This window comes from Bubalus kerabau, chromosome X (genome assembly GCF_029407905.1).
Source record: "Bubalus kerabau isolate K-KA32 ecotype Philippines breed swamp buffalo chromosome X, PCC_UOA_SB_1v2, whole genome shotgun sequence".
Lineage (NCBI taxonomy): Eukaryota > Metazoa > Chordata > Mammalia > Artiodactyla > Bovidae > Bubalus > Bubalus kerabau.
This window is the reverse complement of record NC_073647.1, coordinates 107,347,886-107,365,410: the sequence shown is the minus strand read 5'-3', so window position 1 is coordinate 107,365,410 and position 17,525 is coordinate 107,347,886. Positions and strand designations below refer to the sequence as shown.

The 17,525-nt window shown below is 48.7% G+C and overlaps 1 protein-coding gene across 1 annotated transcript in view; it reads left to right on the top strand.

The window, feature by feature from the left end:
• IQSEC2 (IQ motif and Sec7 domain ArfGEF 2) overlaps nt 1–17,525 on the top strand; it is a 78,600-nt gene that overhangs the window by 16,452 nt on the left and 44,623 nt on the right. Inside the window, exon 2 of the mRNA XM_055563917.1 lies at nt 6,783–6,812. Coding sequence (XP_055419892.1) covers nt 6,783–6,812 — 30 coding nt within the window. The remainder of the gene's footprint in view (nt 1–6,782; nt 6,813–17,525) is intronic.

Sequence of the window (17,525 nt, the reverse complement as noted above, 5' to 3'; positions counted from 1 at the left end):
TCACCCATGGTTTACAGCAAATAAATAGATTTGAACCCAGATCTGTCTAAGACTCAAAGCTAGGCCCTTCTACCAACGTTGAGGCCTAGGGACCTATGGACTTGCCTGCTTCTATGTTTATGTGGCCCATACAAGGTACCAGTTGAGGCCATTGGCCCTTTCCCCTTCTCTCACCACCTGTAGTTCATATGGAATCTTGAGATGTATATGGATATCCCAGCCCACATCCAAGCCCTGACTATTTTCCTTTCCCATTGGCCACCCTAGCAGATGGACCTGGATAACAAGATCACACAATTCCTGCAAGTCAGCTCAAAAAATATAGACAGGGAATTCTGGGTTCTGAGTACCTGAGTGAAGTCTAGAAGGGAAAAGGCCAGAGATCCTAATGGGCATATTCCCTTGCCCCACAGACCATTGACCTCACAGGAAGGGGCCTCTAAAGTGTGCTATCCAGTGTAGGAGTGTCTGTTTCCCAGTACACCTTATGATATTGCAATTTGTAATAAGCTGAACTCCATGACCCTCCTCCTTTGGCTTTTCCTGAACTAGGTCCTGCTTTGCAGTGGGGGCAGGGACTGGCCTTCTGTGTCTCTGGTCAGTGAAGGCCAAAGCCTTCTTGGGTCCTCTTCACAATATTTTATTCATGAGTACCTCAGAATTCTTATCTTCATTTCTTAGGAAATTTTAAAAAATTATACATTTAATACATTCTTCCATTTGAAAATTTAGAAAAGTAGAGGAGAAAAACATTATCCATAATTACAACACACAGAAGCAGCTACTCTGGACATTTGATGTATTTCCTTTATTCTCTGAATTCTTTTCATATGGTTGAAATAATACAGCAGGTGCAATTTTTTCTTGCTTTGTTCATTTGAACATTTCCCCATGTAATTGCATATTCTTTAGAAGCATCACTTTTAATGGCAACTGATATACCATAATGTACTTAACCACCCTCTCAATGTAGGGCATAGACACTGGGCCTGTTTTTTTCACTGGTTTAAATCATACTGCAGTAGGCATCTTTGCACATAACAGCTTTTTAGGGAACTTAGAGCTTTTAGGGAACTGGTCTTATATAGGAACAATTGTGTTCAGCTTATTTCCCTTTCTAGATGGTCCCTCTGGCTAGGTCTGATTCATACTTATAGTCATTCATTTATTCATTCATTCCATCCCCACATATTTACTGTGTACCCCTGTAGATCAGACCCTGGGAACTGGGGCACAGGCATGACTAAGACACGGCCCAGACTGCCAGGAGATCCCAGTATACAGGGAGAGCCAGGCTTGGAAATGGACACTTTCAAAATAGTTCGATCAGGGCTGTGATAGAGGCAAGAAAAGGATCCTGTGGGAGAACAGAGGAGGGGTTCCTCATCCAGGAGGGGATATTAAGATAAGCTTCCTGGAGAAGGTCTTGCCTAAATGAGTCACGGAGGATGAATAAGAGTTGGCTGGAATAAGAAGGGGAACTTCCTGTTAAATACAACAAGTTGAATAAACTTATTTATCTCTGCTGCTTTCACAAATTCCACTGAAATATGAGTAAAGGAATAAAAAAGGTAGAAACATGAGGTCTGGGATGCTAACCAGAAGTAAACTATTCCACGCAATGAGCCCCGGAAATGCTTGGGGATCAGAGGTCCCATGAAGCATGGAGAATAGGATGAGGCACAGAACCAAAAACAGGGGGAATATTGAAGGGCTGTGAACAGACCATGTTGGCTCCCCCCCAACCCCATTCAGTCAGGGACGCCCCCACTGGCTCCATCTCTGCAGATGGAGGGTGATTCTTTGGCAAAATTGAGGTTATGAGCCTCTGGGGCTGAAACAGGGCTGCAAGCAAAGTGACCTGCACCGCCAAAACAGTGGAACCCCAACTTCTTTCCACTTACCTACTTCAGGACACCAAAGTCAGGAGCACACAAGAGAAAAGGATTCTTCTCTGGGGAAACTGAAAGACCCCAGACAAAGGCCTCTTAAAGATGATATTTGGGAGTCTTCCATCCAAAGAATAGGCTCTTAGTCCATTAACTCTCTAGTGAAGCCCATCACCTGCCAGCTCCACCTACACACAGAGATTGTTAGTGTCATGGGAACCAATCGCCAGGACTCACCAGCTCAGGACCCTTAAAATAGGTATATTTCATTTTATGTAAATTAAACCTTAATGTAACTGACATTAAAAAAAAAGGCTTAGGTAGCCCGAGATGATCAGGTAGTGCAAAGCTATTTGAGGAAGACCATCAACCTGCAAGAATGACCCAAAAAGTAAACAAACCAAAAAAACTTGGAGCAGAGGTAATGAAGGGAGGAGAAGATACCTGGGAAATTTAAGATAATGAGAGCCAACTCAAAATTTCAGCCGAAGGATTAGAAAATAAAAGTTGAGGAAGTATCCTAGGAAGCAGAAAAACAGGATGAAGAGATGGACAACAGAAAAGATGACAGCATGGAAGGATCAGCTGAGGAACTCCAACATCCAACAATAAGAGTTCTTGAAATAGAGTATGGAGGAAACAGCAGGAAGGAAAGGATCAAAGAACATGTCTCAGAACCGAAGGAATGAAAATCCCACCGAGTAACCAGCAAAATAAATGATAAAAAGACCCCCACCAAGGTACAGCACTGCATAATTTTGGAATAGCAGAATAAAGAGAAGATTCTGAAAGTTTCCAAGGGACTCCAAGCATCCCTTGGACAGCAAGGAGATCAAACCAGTCAATCCTAAAGGAAATCCACCCTGAATATTAATTGGAAGGGCTGATGCTGAAGCTCCAATACTTTGGCCACCTGATGCAAAGAGCCAACTCATTGGAATAGACCCTGATGCTGGGAAAGATTGAGGGCAAAAGGAGAAAGGGGCAGCAGAGGATGATATGGTTGGATGATGTCACCAACTCAATGGACATGAGTTTGAGCTAACTCCAGGAGATAGTGAAGGACAGGGAAGCCTGGCATGCTGCAGCCCATGGGGTCACAAAGATTCCGACACAACTAAGCAACTGAACAGCAATAGCAACTAAAAGCTTCCAGAGAAAAAACATATCATGTACTAAGGATCAGGAAAAAGAATGGTATTGGACTTCTCAATAGCAGCACTGGAACCTGGGAGACAATGGAGCAACATTCTCAAAATTCTGAAGGACCATAATTTCCAACCTAGAAGCCTGTATGGAGTTGAATTATCAATCAAGGGTGAGAGCATAATAAAGACATTTTCAGACAGGAGATCTATTTTGTCCTAGGTCTCCTTTCTCAGTAAGCACTGGAGAATGTGCTCCAGCAAAATGCAAGCATAAACTCAGAAAAAAAAGGCCAAGAAATTGAGGAAGCAGAAAATTAACACAGAAGAGAATTGAAGGGAATCCCAAAGTGATGGAGGAGATCTTAGTGCAACTTTGTGCAGGCCTGGAGGGCAACCAGTCTGGATTGCAGTGAGGACGATGTCTCAAAGGGAAAAAAAAGTCTGATGGATTACGGGATGTGTCAGATTGCATTGAGAGGAGAAATGCACTTCTCACAGAGTTTGGGGAGAATTGATCATACAACTGAAGAAAACTGGGCTTCCCAGGTGGCCCTAGTGGTAAAGAACCCACCTGCCAATGTAGGAGACATAAGAGACTCGGGTTCAATCCCTGGGTTGGGAAGATCCCCTGGAGGAGGGCATGTCAACCCATTGCAGTATTCTTGCCTGGAGAATCCAATGGACAGAGGATCCTGGCAGTCAACGGTCCATGGGGTCGCAAAGAGTCGGACATGACTGAAGCAACTTAGCACATATGCATGATTTGTGCTTGAGAGATGTTCCTTTGGCAGCCAGTGAGAGAAGGTTGTTGTCCATTGAAGAGACTTGCAGTTAGACAAGTTGATGTTTGGGAGATGAGGTCTCTGGCTGTGCCAAGCCAGGTTCTTAGCTTTTAAAGATGCTTCTCTGGACCAGGGCACACCCCTTTCTCCTCAGGATGCTTCTGGGAAGAGTTCTGTACATAGTAGCTCTTCAAGTCTCCTTTAAAAATATGTACCTTCTCTTTGTGTCCAATCTCCTTTCTGTTGGACAACTGATCTTGTAGACATGTTGCCCAAATGCTGTTAAGAAACCATCTCTCTTTTTCAGGTAACTGCATATCTCATTTCTGATGCATTTCTCATAGCTCTCAGAGGACAGCCTTGTTTATGTAATTGTGGGTTGTTGGGAGAGAGGCACCTTATTTCTTCCCCAGGTACTTTTTATAGATGACTTGGAGGAGCAAGATGAGAGGCAGGGGATCCAAGAGGCGAGAGCAGAAACCCCAGTATGGCATTTCAAAGGCTTATATTCTTTTCAGTTATTCTGCTCTGCTGTCCCTATACATCCCCCAAAGGTTCAAGACTGTCAATATTTTGCCATTTATTCTCCCATCTGCCAGATTGCCCCTTGTACCTGGAAGCAGCAATGTCAAAATCCTTGGTCTCATTACATGCCTGAGTTTTAGGTTTAGTAGGGATTCCCTGGTGGCTCAGATGGTAAAAAGTCTGCCTGTAATGTGGGAGACCCGGGTTTGATCTTTGGGTCTGGAAGATCCCCTGGAGAAGGAAATGGCAACCCACTCCAGTATTCTTGCCTGGAAAATCCCATGGATGGAGGAGCCTGGCAGGCTACAGTCCATGGGGTCTCAAAGAATCAGACACGACTGAGCAACTTCACTTTCTTAGGTCCAAAAAGTATGGTCACTATACTCATAGACTTCAGTCAGTTACTGTTTATTGAGCATCACTCTTGAGGATGGGAGTTAGTATAGCCAAGCCTTTTGAGAACTCTGGGGTCCAGGCCAGGCCCCCCTACTTGTGTGCTCTGGGGCAACTCATTTCAACTTCTGTGAGTCTCAGTTTCATCATCTTAAAAGTGGATGAGTAATTCCCACTTTGCAGGATCAAAGGAGGTCATGTGTCAAGAGAGCCCGCCACCTTGCCTGGTACATAGTAGGTGCCCAGTGATTGTTCACGTGTCAGTGCAGATGACTATATATGTGGCTTATGCCCTAAAGTAGATCGAGGCAGGGGCCCAGTCTGTGAGCAACTCGAGGGCTTGTATCCCTGACTCGGGGCCTGGTATATAGTAGATTGAATACATGTGTGCTGGAGATTTTGGGGTGGAGTGGCGAGGAGACCAGCCTGCCCAGAGTAGAGTGTTCGTGTTAAGGAGAGACACTGAGGGGCTTAGCCTCCATTCTCTCGACAGCTGGGGAGTCATTGAATTAAGCCCATCCAATCTGGTACCTGCAAATGATTGAGCCAGGCCTCAGAAGCAATCTTGTTGTGGCAGGGTGAGATGGAAGTTTTAATAAATGTGAAAAGGTGCTCCATGGCCCTAATCCTCTGTCCCTTTAGGGGGCTGCAGAGGCTAAAGATTGGACCTACTGTTGTCTACTGTGCCAGGCTGAACCTCACAGCCACTCCACCCTCCTGCCCCCCTCCCTTCCCCTGTCATGTCATTTTACAAGTGAGAAAGCTGAGGCGGGACATCGGACAGTGCCTTCCCCGGGATTATATGGCTAGTAAGTAGCAGAACTGGAAGCACTGGCCTCACCCACTGTCTGTGCTCCTGCAACCAGATGCTTGCCTGCCCTACCTGGCTGGTGGGTGCTCCATTCACTCTTCCAGCAGATACTCACGCTGAGCCCATCTCCCTCCCCCGCGTGTCCCTCTCACTTTGCACTCAGCATAAATGGCTCTCCCCTGACTCAGGTCCTCACTCAGGTTGCTTCTTGCTTTCGGTTCTCTCACCTGAGGACAGAGCCTGTGATGTGTTCATCTCTGTCTCCTCCGAAGTGGGGGTGGGGGTGGGGAGGGAGGGGAAAAAAGGAGGAAGAGGACAGAGAGGGGACAAGGAAGTCGCTTCACACACTCTCCCCACTTCTTCCTAGCACCCTGGTTCTTCTTCCTCCTCCTCCCCACCCCTAATGGCAGCCCCAGTGTCCCTCCCCTACACACACACACACTCTTTTAGGGAGGAGTAGCCGGAGGGGTGCGGTTCCGATTTCGCTCATTCTCTCAGTCCCCTCAGAGCTGTGTCCCCAATGCTATTCTCTTCTCTTGTCCTTCCTTTGCCTCTGAGGGGGCCTCACAATGAAGAAGGCAGACCAGTGTAGTAGAAAGGAGCCCAGCAGCTGACTCACTCACCCTCTCAGCCTCATTTTCTTCATCCGGAAAATAAGCAGGTTGGACCAGGCAATTGGCAAAGCCTTTTCTGTGTTGTTAATAATACCTGGCATTTGTCTGCTGGGTTCCAAAGGGCTTAATCATCCTACCAGCCCTGCGGGGATTGGCCTCGTGTTACAAGTGGGGAGACTGAGGCTCAGATTCCAAGCAAGGAGGTGATTTGTCCAGGTCACAGGGCTGGTAAGTGGCAGAGCCAGTATCTGAGGCTCCATCTCTCTGCATTTAAACCTCAGACTCTGCCCCTGCCCGCAGCCACTCCAAGGAAGGCTCCTCACCATGACCCAGTAGACTAGAACATTGTTGGTCCCTGGCACTTCCTTGACCTCAGCTCCAACCACTCTTCCCCTCACTCACTCCACCCTTGCCACACTTTCCTCCTCCTTATCCCAACAACTGGCCAGCCCCTCCTCCATCTCATGGCCTCTGCACTGGCTATTCTCTCTGCATGAAATGCCCACCCCTCATTTTCATGATGCGTAAAAGGTGTCAAGGCCACTGTGTAGAGCAGAGGGAGGAAAGGAGTAGAGCATATACTGACTGTTGTTGGTTTTTTTTCTGTGTTTCTCTTTCAGATCTGATGGTGAGAATTCCAGAACAGTCAGGTCAGTACCTCCTTTCTTTAGCAGTAGTTGGGAGATGGGGCAGGAACTGGGGTGGGGGCAGGGACTGGGGTGGGGGCCTCTGGTTTGTCATTTTGGGATCCATGGGAAGGGTGGGGGCCAACTCCAGGGGTTTTGTCCCATTAATATTAGGGGTGGGGATGGAATGGAGTGGGAGGGCCAGGGTGAATGTGGCAAGCATAGGGAGGGGGTTGAAAACTCTTCCTTAGTCTTTCTGACCCTCACTGACTTGGGGGCTTGGCTGAACACTGGAGCAGCCCATGTGGGAAAGCTGGACCAGGAACCTTCTCCCTCTCTCCTCCCAGGAGAAGGGGACACAAGGGAAATGGAGCTTCCCTTGTCTGGCGTTTGTGCTGCACCCTGGCCTGCACTAGCCCTGAGTAGTGGGGTTTGGATAGACTTTTTGATGTGACACAATCTAGACATTAGAAATATACCTTATGGTAACCAGTGGATTTTTTTTTTTTTTTGCATGCTTGGTGAAAAAGGCTTACAAGCATCACTGAGTTTTCAGGGTGTGATCAATCTGCCATTTGAGGAGGTGGGGGTCAAACTGGGATAGAGACAAGAACTATTAGTACATTTCCCAGGCCTTAACCAATCTGAAGCTTCATGAAAACACAAGTGTCAAGGATAGGGACCATGTGGGAATGATAGGGGCTCAGGATACGGCCCAGTTAGGCAGCATCCAGGCCAGGGGTGGGCCTCTGAAAGGAGATGGATCCCAGCAGCAGAGGCATGAGATGGGTCACTCAGTTCCAGTCAGGGCTGCGACTAACATACACAGCACCTATGTGGAGAGTAGAATCCACTGAGTGGATCAGTTGGAGGAATGTTCCCTTTCCACTGGGCTCCTGCAGCCCCTCACCAGGGTTCCTGGCTCAGTAAGCAGAGCACAGGTTGAATTTCAGCCCCAACTTATGCCCTCTTGGTTGTAAAGCCTTGTGCAAGGCACAGCTTGTCCAACCATATGCAGCAGCCCAGGTCCTGGCATCCAGGCAGTGGATATGGGAGAGGCAGAGGATCCCAGCATTCAAACGGAGGTGCATTAATGAGACACGCTGTGTCCTAGCATCCCAGGCAGGGGGTATGGGATGAGCACACTGGTGCCCTGTGCCAAGGTACGAGCTGTGGGATGGGAGCACACTTGGGCCAACAGGAAAGTGGGAAGCGTGATCGATACAGTCAGGCCCAGTGTCTAGGCAAGGGGTATATGACGAGACACAATTAGTCCCGGCCTGCAGCCAAAGAATATGGCCTGAGTACAACCTGTCCTAGCTTTTAGGAAGGCACTGGTCTAGCAAAGAACACTGATTCCAGTGCCCCACTGTGGGTTTGGAAGAAGACAACTTGGGCTGACTCTGAGCACAGGCCCCTAGGCAGCCGCATTGATATGCCTGCGACTTGTCAAGGAACCTGATGGAAGGCGTCTCTAGCTCTTCCCAGCACGGGTGTTCCAAGGACCTATAGCTCAGGGCATTTAATAGCATAATCATATATCATATGATAGTGTACGTTGGCCCTTTACGACTCACAGAAGTTGTCAGGGGCTTTCTTTCGTTTGATCCTCCCAGCGACACTGTAAGTGGAAGCTGGGTTGGCCTTATCATCATTCTTTTACAGTTGAGGAAACTGAGGCTCAGGCTGGTTATAGGTTTTGCCCACAGCCATGCAGCTAATTTATGGCTGAGCCACCACAGCAGGAGCTCGCAACAGCCTTGCAGATAATAGCCATCTCATCCTCATCCTAGTATTAGTAGTCATAGCAGCTATCATTTGCTCCTCACCTACTAAGAACTCTGAACATGATCTTATTCAATGCTCACAACAGTCCCATTAGGCATGGATTGTTACAGATGAAGAAAACGAGGTTCCCCAGATGGTCAGCGCCTTGCCCAAGGAAATAAGAGCAATGGGGCGGGGCGGCATCACTCTGACTCACACTCTGGGCTGCCTGCTTCCAAAGCTGGCATTTGTTTTACTAAGATGTGCTTCCCGACATCCACACTGGACCTACAGTCAAGGAGACTACAGGGACCTTGAGGACTCAGCAACTGTGGAAGCAAGGGTTAAACTTGGACTGTGGAAGGGGCTGGCCTAAAATAGCACTTGTGGGGCCAAATCTTGTAAACATGGTGGGAAGATCCTTTAACTTGGAACCTGGGCTGGCTGGGGTCATCTGAGGATGCTCTCAGGCCCCATGTGTAAATTCTTGAGCTCACTTCAGTTAGGCATCAGGGAAAGCTTCCTGGAGAAGGCAGTGTCTGAGCTGGGTCATAGAGGACTGACACACGGATTTGGTGTAAGGAGGGCATCCTTGGAAAAGAAACCAGCAGGCATCAGAGGTGAGGGGGGATGGGTGGGGGCAGTTGGTCAGACTAAAACAGATCTGGGCAGGAAAGGAGATGTTAAAAGCTCCTTAACAAAGGACTAGTTTGGTTGGGGCTGGGTCACAGACACCTTCTTTCATCAGTGAGAGCCAGGGGAGGTTAGAGGAGGGAGGCTGGGATCTGCAACATAAGGGCAGCAACTGGATCTGGGCAAAGCGTTCCATTTATGGCCAGGTCACCTTCTAGTTATGTGACTTAGAACAGGTCTATTTCCCCCCAGGAGCCCCAGGGTCCTTCCTCATCTAATAAACATTGTGTATGTGGAGGGGAAACGTTAGGAGGGTAGAAGAAAAACATCAAGTAAAGGAGTTAGACCTTGGCTGTTGTGAAAGTGAAACAAGAAGGAGTGAGTAGGGTCAGTGGGTTGAAAACCCACTATGGCAAGGCCCCAGGCATGAGGGCTTTCAAGTATGGGGTGCCAGAGGAAGTGTGGAGTCTAATTAGAGCTGAACAGCTGGTGTTGTGAGAGGGCTGTGGGCAGAAGAAGGTGCCTGGACTTCCTGTGGATCCATGAGAAGTTGTCAGACCTAGAGATACCTTAAATCCAGGTCCAGAAAGGGATGGACAATGGCTCAAGGTCACAAACTGGTGCTCAGCAGAGCCTGCCTCCTAGCTATGTGTTGTTTGCAAAGTCACTTACAGCTTCTCTGATCCTTACTTTCTTTATCTGTAAAATGAGGTCAATAATTCTGACTTCTTTGGGATAATGAGAGAACTTAAAACAACGCTCAGCATAAAATGGTGGTACAACACATTATAGTGCCCTTAGCCAAGGCCTAACCCAATCCATTGTCATTTATGGGGTATTCAAGCTTGAGGAATGTGGAGCGCAGAACTTGAAAACAGAGGGGCAGGAGGAGCTGATACCCCTGCTACCCAGAAGGGGAGGGAGCCCAGGCCTAGAGGCACTGCCACTGCAGTGAGGGTGAAGCTGGAACTTGGGGGCCCTGGGCACCAGGCTGGGGTTGCCAGGCAAGCAAGGATGAGAGCCAGAGGAGGTGGCCTGTTGCTAGGGAAGGAGGGAGCGGGTGGGGGAGCTGTTGACACCCGCAGAGCCAGGGACGTCCCCATGGCAACGGAGCCACTGCTGTTGGGAGGAGAAGTGGGAGGAGGAGCCAGCGCTGGCTCTGTTCCCAGAGGAGGCCTCCCACTCTGGGCCTCAGTGCCCCCATCTATCCAACCAGAGCTTGGATTAGATAATTTCTAAAAGATTCTTCCTTGTTTTGACCTCCTGGCAATCTGGGGTGGCTGAGACCTCACAGACCTTCCATGGCTCCCCCACATGCCCAAGACACCACCAGACACCAGAGCTGCCCCAGCTGCTTCCAAATCTTCCCTCCATGCGGCCTCCTGTTCAGTGCAGCCTGGTCGCTGGCCCCGCCCAGCTCTTTGTTGATACCACTTCCTTTGCCTGGAACCTTGTCACTTACCGCCTGCTCAGTGCTCTCAGGTTCCGGTGGGCCCAACTCCAGCCCTGTGCACTCTGGAGAGCCTTCCCTGGCTGCCCTAGCCTGCCCAGACTGCTTCCTCCCTCCTGGGCTCCTTTGGCCCTATAGGTCTATGCTTCTCCTGCTCTCCTTAGTAATTTGCTGCTGCATTGCATTGAGCTACTTCTGAGAGCTTGGGCTCCCCTTGACAGATTCAGATCTTTTATGTAAATTTATGGTGTCATATTGCGAATCCCCATTTTCTATATGAGCCAGTGCTCTGAGAACTCATGTGGTTTGTCTGAGCTCCCCAGGTCCTATGTGGTGGAGCCAGGCTTGGAACTTAGCTCTGTGTAATTGCTGCTGCCCTAAGCCCAAGGTAGGTTATGATTTATCAGCTGCAGCAGTGCTTACTAGGTGATAGGTAAAGTCCATATACGCTGGCCACCATGCTGGGCACTTCACCTGTGTTTTCTCATTTCATCTTCACAATAATCCTATAGAGTATATATTTTAGTCACTTTACAGGTGAGAAAACTAAGGTTTAGAAAGTTAAAATAATCTATCCCCCCCCATAGAACTCAAATACAAATTCAAAGTTGTGGTCACCACGCTATACCAGAGTTAACCCAGTTGTATTCCAGAAGCACGTACAGAGCATTCCCTATGTACCAGTCTTGTGTTGGGTGATCCATGGTGGAGATGGAAGTGGGCTACAGACATAGATGAGCCAGCTCTGGCAAGCTAAAATGGGAGTTTGTTGATGAGAAGCCAGTTCTAAGGACAAGAGGCTGGAAGAGGTAGCACTTGACTCTGATAGTGGGATGAAGGAAGAGGGTAGGGGTGGGGAGGGAGACGGGTAATTTTCCCAAAGAACGTACCTTTTCCCAGGAAGCTCACAAGGGGAAAGAAGAGGTAGCGGGGTTCTCCCTCTCCTTCCTGTTTATGTTCCCCTGCCCCCTCTTGGCCCAGCCCCAGGAAGTGGGTGACCCCTAAGCTGGCTGCATGCCTGGTTGGCACCAAAATAAACTTGCCTTCTCTCTCTTCCCCTCCCCTTGTCTCCGTCCCCTCTGTCCTGGCTTTAATTAGCAGCCCTGGGGATGAGTCACTTGGCAGCTGGGGAGGGAGGCTGCTGAGAGCCCAGTTGAGCCTGAGTTCCTGGCCTCACCTCGCAAGCAGCACTGCTGTGTTCTTGGTGTGGCTCCACGTCTGTGCGGTGTGAGGAGTACAGGGACAGTGCTGCGTGCTGGCCAGTGTCCTTGCGTAGCAGGCTGTCTGTATAGAAGCAGATCTGGTTGCTGCTGTATTTGTCTCGGTGTCCACTGAATGTTGAGTGTGTGTGTGCAGCTGTAGGACATATTTGTGGTCGCAAGTGTCAGGAAATGAGGGAGCATTTGGGTGAACAAACACAAACACTTTGTAATTGTATTCACCCCTCCCTACCTAAGTGTTCTTTATGCATTTTTGCTTATGCAAGCCCTGCACTTATATCCCCGATTTTCCGTTGTGTTAGTCTGGGTACACTTTGTTGCAGGGAACTGAAACCCACTCAGACATGCTCAAGAATAAAGGGTGGGGAGGGGGGAGACTGTTGTGAGACTACATCTCACAGAATCTAAGAGCAGTAAATGACATATAGCCAGGCCTCATGCCAACTGGAAATGGGACCAAGAAGTCAAGGAGCAAGACTGCCCCCCACCCCAGCCCCCTCTCTCTCTGCATCTCCCTAGCCCGTGCCTGTCTCTCTCCATCTTTCATGACTTGCCTGGTCCCTGTCATCTTTTTGTCACTGACTTCTCTCTCTGGAGTGCCTTCCTCTGCTCTCAGGCGGGCTGATGTGGCCATCAACCTTGAAGTTATATGACCTTCCAGCTCTGGGGCCCACCCCCAGGTGACTGCAGCGTTTTGTCCATCTTATGGTAAATTGAGGCAACAAGGGATTGTAGGTGGGAATGGATTCTCCTAGAGGTGGGTGAGTGTGTGCCCATACGTGCTCAGTTGTGTCCAATTCTTTGCAACCCCATGGACTGTAGCCCGCCAGGCTCCTCTGTCCATGGGATTTTACAGGCAGGAATACTGGAGTGGGTTGCTATTCTCTTTTCCTGGGGATCTTCCTGACCCAGGGATCAAATCTGAATTTCCCGTGTCTCCTGCATTGACAGGCAGATTCTTTACCACTGAGCCACCTGGGAAGCCCAGGAGTGGGTAAGGGTAGAGGTCAAATACTAAGGACTTGGTGTTTCTTCTATAGTCCCACAGCTTTTATGTGTTCACAAGCGAGGTCAGAGCCTGGGGAGCAATCTACTCAGAGGCCCACTATTGTCAGCTTGCTCATCCATCAAGGTTGTGGTTCATACTCTAATGCAAGTCGACCTTTGCTCACTATGCTTTCAAGTTCCACGCTCTTGAATCACAACATGCTATTTTATCTAAAAATTTCCCCTTATTTTGTGCCAAAACAGCTTTTAAGTGCATGATGGATATTACCATCACTCCCAGTGTAAGGTGATTTTCATAGCCTCAGAACAACTGGCATAATACCACTCATGATATAACTATTCTCAAGTTCTTCGTTGTATCAGGAATTTTCACATTTTATTAGTACAGCGACTGAAGTATATAACTACAAGCATACATTATCAATATTATCAGCTTGATGCTTGAGCTTACTTTTCCATGAATACAAACCCTGCTGTTTTTACATTAATTACAGAGGGAATTAATGACCCCTTAGACAGGTTTTCATCTATGAGTAAGGAGTTTGGAACCAGCTGTGTACATAATGACTGTTCTCCAGGAGCAGGCACAATTCCCAGGACTCTGACCTCGGCCCTGGCCTCCCATCCTCTGGCTGAGACTGGCAGCTGCCCCCTACTTCCTTGGGAAGTGCCCACTTCAGGTCTGGCACATATCAGGTGCTCTTGTTATTTTTTAATAAAAATGATAGTTTTCTTATTGTTAAAGCTATCTTCCACACATAGATGGTAAACCTGAGTGGGAGAGATCATCCCAGGCTCAGGATAAAGCCTCTTTCAACCTAACAAATGCTTTGATTTAGAAAATATGTACTATGTATCAGGCACTGTTAGGGAGCATTCCACACACCTTTATCTTTAATCTTCCTGGCAGCTCTGCCAAGTAGGGGTGATTGGATCCACTTTACAGAGGGGTGAAACCAAAATCTTGAGAGGTAAGATGATTTGCCCGAGGTCGTCCATCCATCTACCTATCCATCCATCCATCCATTTAGTCATTCATTCACTCAAAGATAATTCTTGAGTACCTACAATATGCTAGTTTAGTTTCGCATACAACGTGTGAAACTAAATGCAGTTGATACAGTGATGAATAGTAGAATCCTGCTGTGAGGAAACTCACCCTCTGGTAGGAAAACAGAGAAGGAAACAGACAATTAACAGAGGAAGTATAGGGTGCTGTGGAAGACCCTCAGAAGTATACCCAACTCAGCCTGAGGGTCAAGGAGTCTTCTCCAAACTGACCTCTAAACTGAGACTTGGTGGATGAGTTGAAGTTAGCCTGGTTTTTCCAGTAGTCATGTATGGATGTGAGAGTTGGACTATAAAGACAGCTGAGTGCCAAAGAATTGATGCTTTCGAACTATGGTGTTGGAGAAGACTCTTGAGAGTCCCTTGGACTTCAAGGAGATCAAACCAGTCAATCTTAAAGGAAATCAACCCTGAATATTCATTGGAAGGACTGATGCTGAAGCTCCAATACTTTGTCCACCTGCTGTGAAGAACTAACTCATTGGAAAAGACCCTGATGCTGGAAAAGATTGAAGGCAGGAGGAAAAGGGGATGACAAAGGATAAGATGGTTGGATGGCATCACCAACTCGATGGACATGAGTTTGATCAGGCCCCAGGAGTTGGTGATGGACAGGGAGGGCTGGTTTGCTGCAGTCCATGGGGTCTCAGAGTTGGACACAACTGAGCGACTGAACTGGTGAGGGATGGAGGTGGGGTGAGGTGAAGTGGAGCATTTTGCAGGCAGAGCCAAAAAGTGTGCCAGGGTTGTGGGAGCAGTATTTGGTACCTGCATTTGTGAAGAACTATAGCTGTATCTGTGGAATTCCCAGGTGGCTCAAGTGGTAAAGAATCTACCTGCCAATGCAGGTGACGCAGGCTCGATTCGATTCCTGAGTCAGGAAGATGCTCTGGAGGAGAAAATGGCAACCCACTCAAGTATTCTCACCTGGGAAGTCCCATGGACAGAGGAGCCTGGAGGCTTACAGTCTCTGAGGTCACAAAGAATTGGACATGACTTAGCAACTGAGCACATAGCTGAATCTGTAGTGGTATGGGGCTATCATGAGAAATAGTTTGAAAAGGGGGTAGAAGGTATATTGGGAGACTGGGGCCTGGACCCTTGTCAGTCAGACCCAGAGCCAAGGAGCTGCAGGACCCAGGAGTAGAGTTTCCATGATTCCCTGCCTGCCTCTTCCCAGCACCAGCCAGGGTGGGCCTGGCCAGTGCCAGCAGCAGGCCAGGATTCCAGCGGCCACAGTGCCCTCTAGTGTCCAACAGCCTGTCTTGCAGTTTCCACCGCAGTGTGGTTTGTCTGTCTCCCAATACCAGCTGACCTTTGTGACTAGGTGCCCTGTGCCGGATGCTGGGAACACTGGAATGAATAAGACACGGCCCCTGTCCCCACCAAGCTCCTGGCCAGAAGGGGAAACAGCATGTGAACAGACAGCACTGGAGAAACGCAGGGTGGGAAGGATGCAGGGGAGTCAGGTTCCCAGAGGGCACCACTTCTGAGCAGACTCCATCTCTCACGAGGTGGAGAGATGGCAGTGGGAGCAGGGTGGTGGGGAAGAGTCTTCTGAGCTGAGGCAAAGGTGAGGACAGAGAGCAGAGTGTGGCAGACAATTGCAGGCACTTTTGTCTGGGTGGAGCACAGGTTGAAGATATGAGGGGAGGCTGAGACCACCTGGAAGTCGGGAGTGGGGGAAGCTCACAGAAGGTCCTGGGATGCCTGAAAGGCAGTTAGTGAATGGAATCATAAAAGGAGCTTCCCTGCCCTTTTGGGATCACAGACCCACCCATCTGAGGATCTGATAAAAACAATGTTCTCCCAAGAAATGCACTCATACTCAATGTTTTTCATACAACTTAAGGGACTTCAGAGACACTCTGCACTCCAGGCCTATCCACAAACCACAGGCTTCGAAATTCCTCTTAGTATAAATACTGAAACCTTATCACGGCTTCTGGACTCTGCGTGATTGGGCCCCCCGCCTATATCCCTAATCTCCCCTTTGCTTTTTTCCAGTCAACCATGTTGGCCTTGAAGTTCCTGGAAATACCACCTCAGGTCCTTTGCCCAGGTTGTTTCCTCTTCCTGGAACACTCTCCCCTGCTACCTCCAATTTTGCCCAGTTTAATTCCACTAGTGGTTGAATAATGTCTGTCTCCTCTCACTTGGATATGAGCTCCATGAGATCAGGACATTGCCCTTAGTCACTGCCATATCCGTTCCCCTGCCAGTGCCCTGTGGTTGGGTTAGGCTCCTCACCCTTAATTCCTTCCCTTCAACCCCTAGAGGATTATCACATGAGTTGCACCAACAGGCTCAGATATGTCTGAATTCTAAGAGTGGCCCAAATGGAAAGATAGCTTCCTAGAAATCTTCCCCTGCCTGAAACAAACAGGTTTCCCAAGAGCCTCCCCTACCTCCCTGGCAGAAGGACCATGCTCTCTCAGGCTCCAACTGAGACTTTTCAGCATGTGCCTATCTGTCCCACTGAAACTTCACAAAAACCTGTGAGAGAGGAGTTGCCACTCAACCTTTTACAGATGAACAAACCGAGCCTCAGAGGGGTTACCCAGTGGAAGAGTAGTAGAGCCAGGATTTGTACCCCGCTCTGCCAGGCACCAAAGTGTAAGCTCTTTGCCTCACCAGAGAGGGGAAGGGGCTTGCCCAAGGTCACACAGCATCAGCCTTAGGGCCAGAACTAGAATTTATGTCTCTTGACTTCTGCCAGGCCAAGATGAATGTTTGGGCCACAGGTGCCACTTTTAAGACAGTAACTGAAAATGGGCACAAGGTGTGACTGCCACAGGGCCAAGAGAGTTGCTGAAGGAGAGAGAGAGAAAAAAAAAAGCAGGGGCTGAGACCAGAGCCTAAGGACCATGGGGCTTTAGGGGGTGGGCTGAGGAAGAAGAGTCCACGAAAGGCCCACGGATGCCAACTTGGTGGTGGTCCGGAGGGCCAATCTCTCTCAGCAGCTTTGGCTTTCTTGAGAGGAACCAGCTGCCCCAGCAGGAAGGCAGGAAGACTGGCCTGTGGCCTGTCAGCTCTTATTCCTTCTAGATCACTGGCCCCCTGGCCCCTCCCAGGGCCGCCTTCTGCTCAGAACAGCCAGGGGCCTGGGCTCTGGGGCTATGAAAGGACAGGAGCCCTCTGAGCTGGATCTGGGATACTCTTCAGGAACCTCACACCTTTCAAATCCTCCAAATTCTCTCCTTTCTCTAGTCCCCACATAAGGAGGAGAGAGGTTACTGCGGTAGGTCAGTGGGGAGTCAGGCTACCTGGATTCTAGTCTCACAGGCAGTATGAACTTTAGTAAGACTCTTCCCTTCTCCAGGCCTCAATTTCCCCCTCTGTAAAGTCAGGAGGGGCAATTTCCTTAGAACAGCCTCTAGATGGTGAATGGCATTTCTTCTGATTTTTGCTTTTCTGTTCAAGGAGCATTTCTCTTGGCCAATCCAGAAAACAATGCAGAAGAGAGTGAGAGCTTATTGCAATGGTCAAGAATATTGGCTAGGGCCTCATCTTGATTTCCCAAAATGGGTGATTTGAATTTTACTTGATCTGGAACATCCTAGCATAACCATCACACGGAGTCTCTTTAAA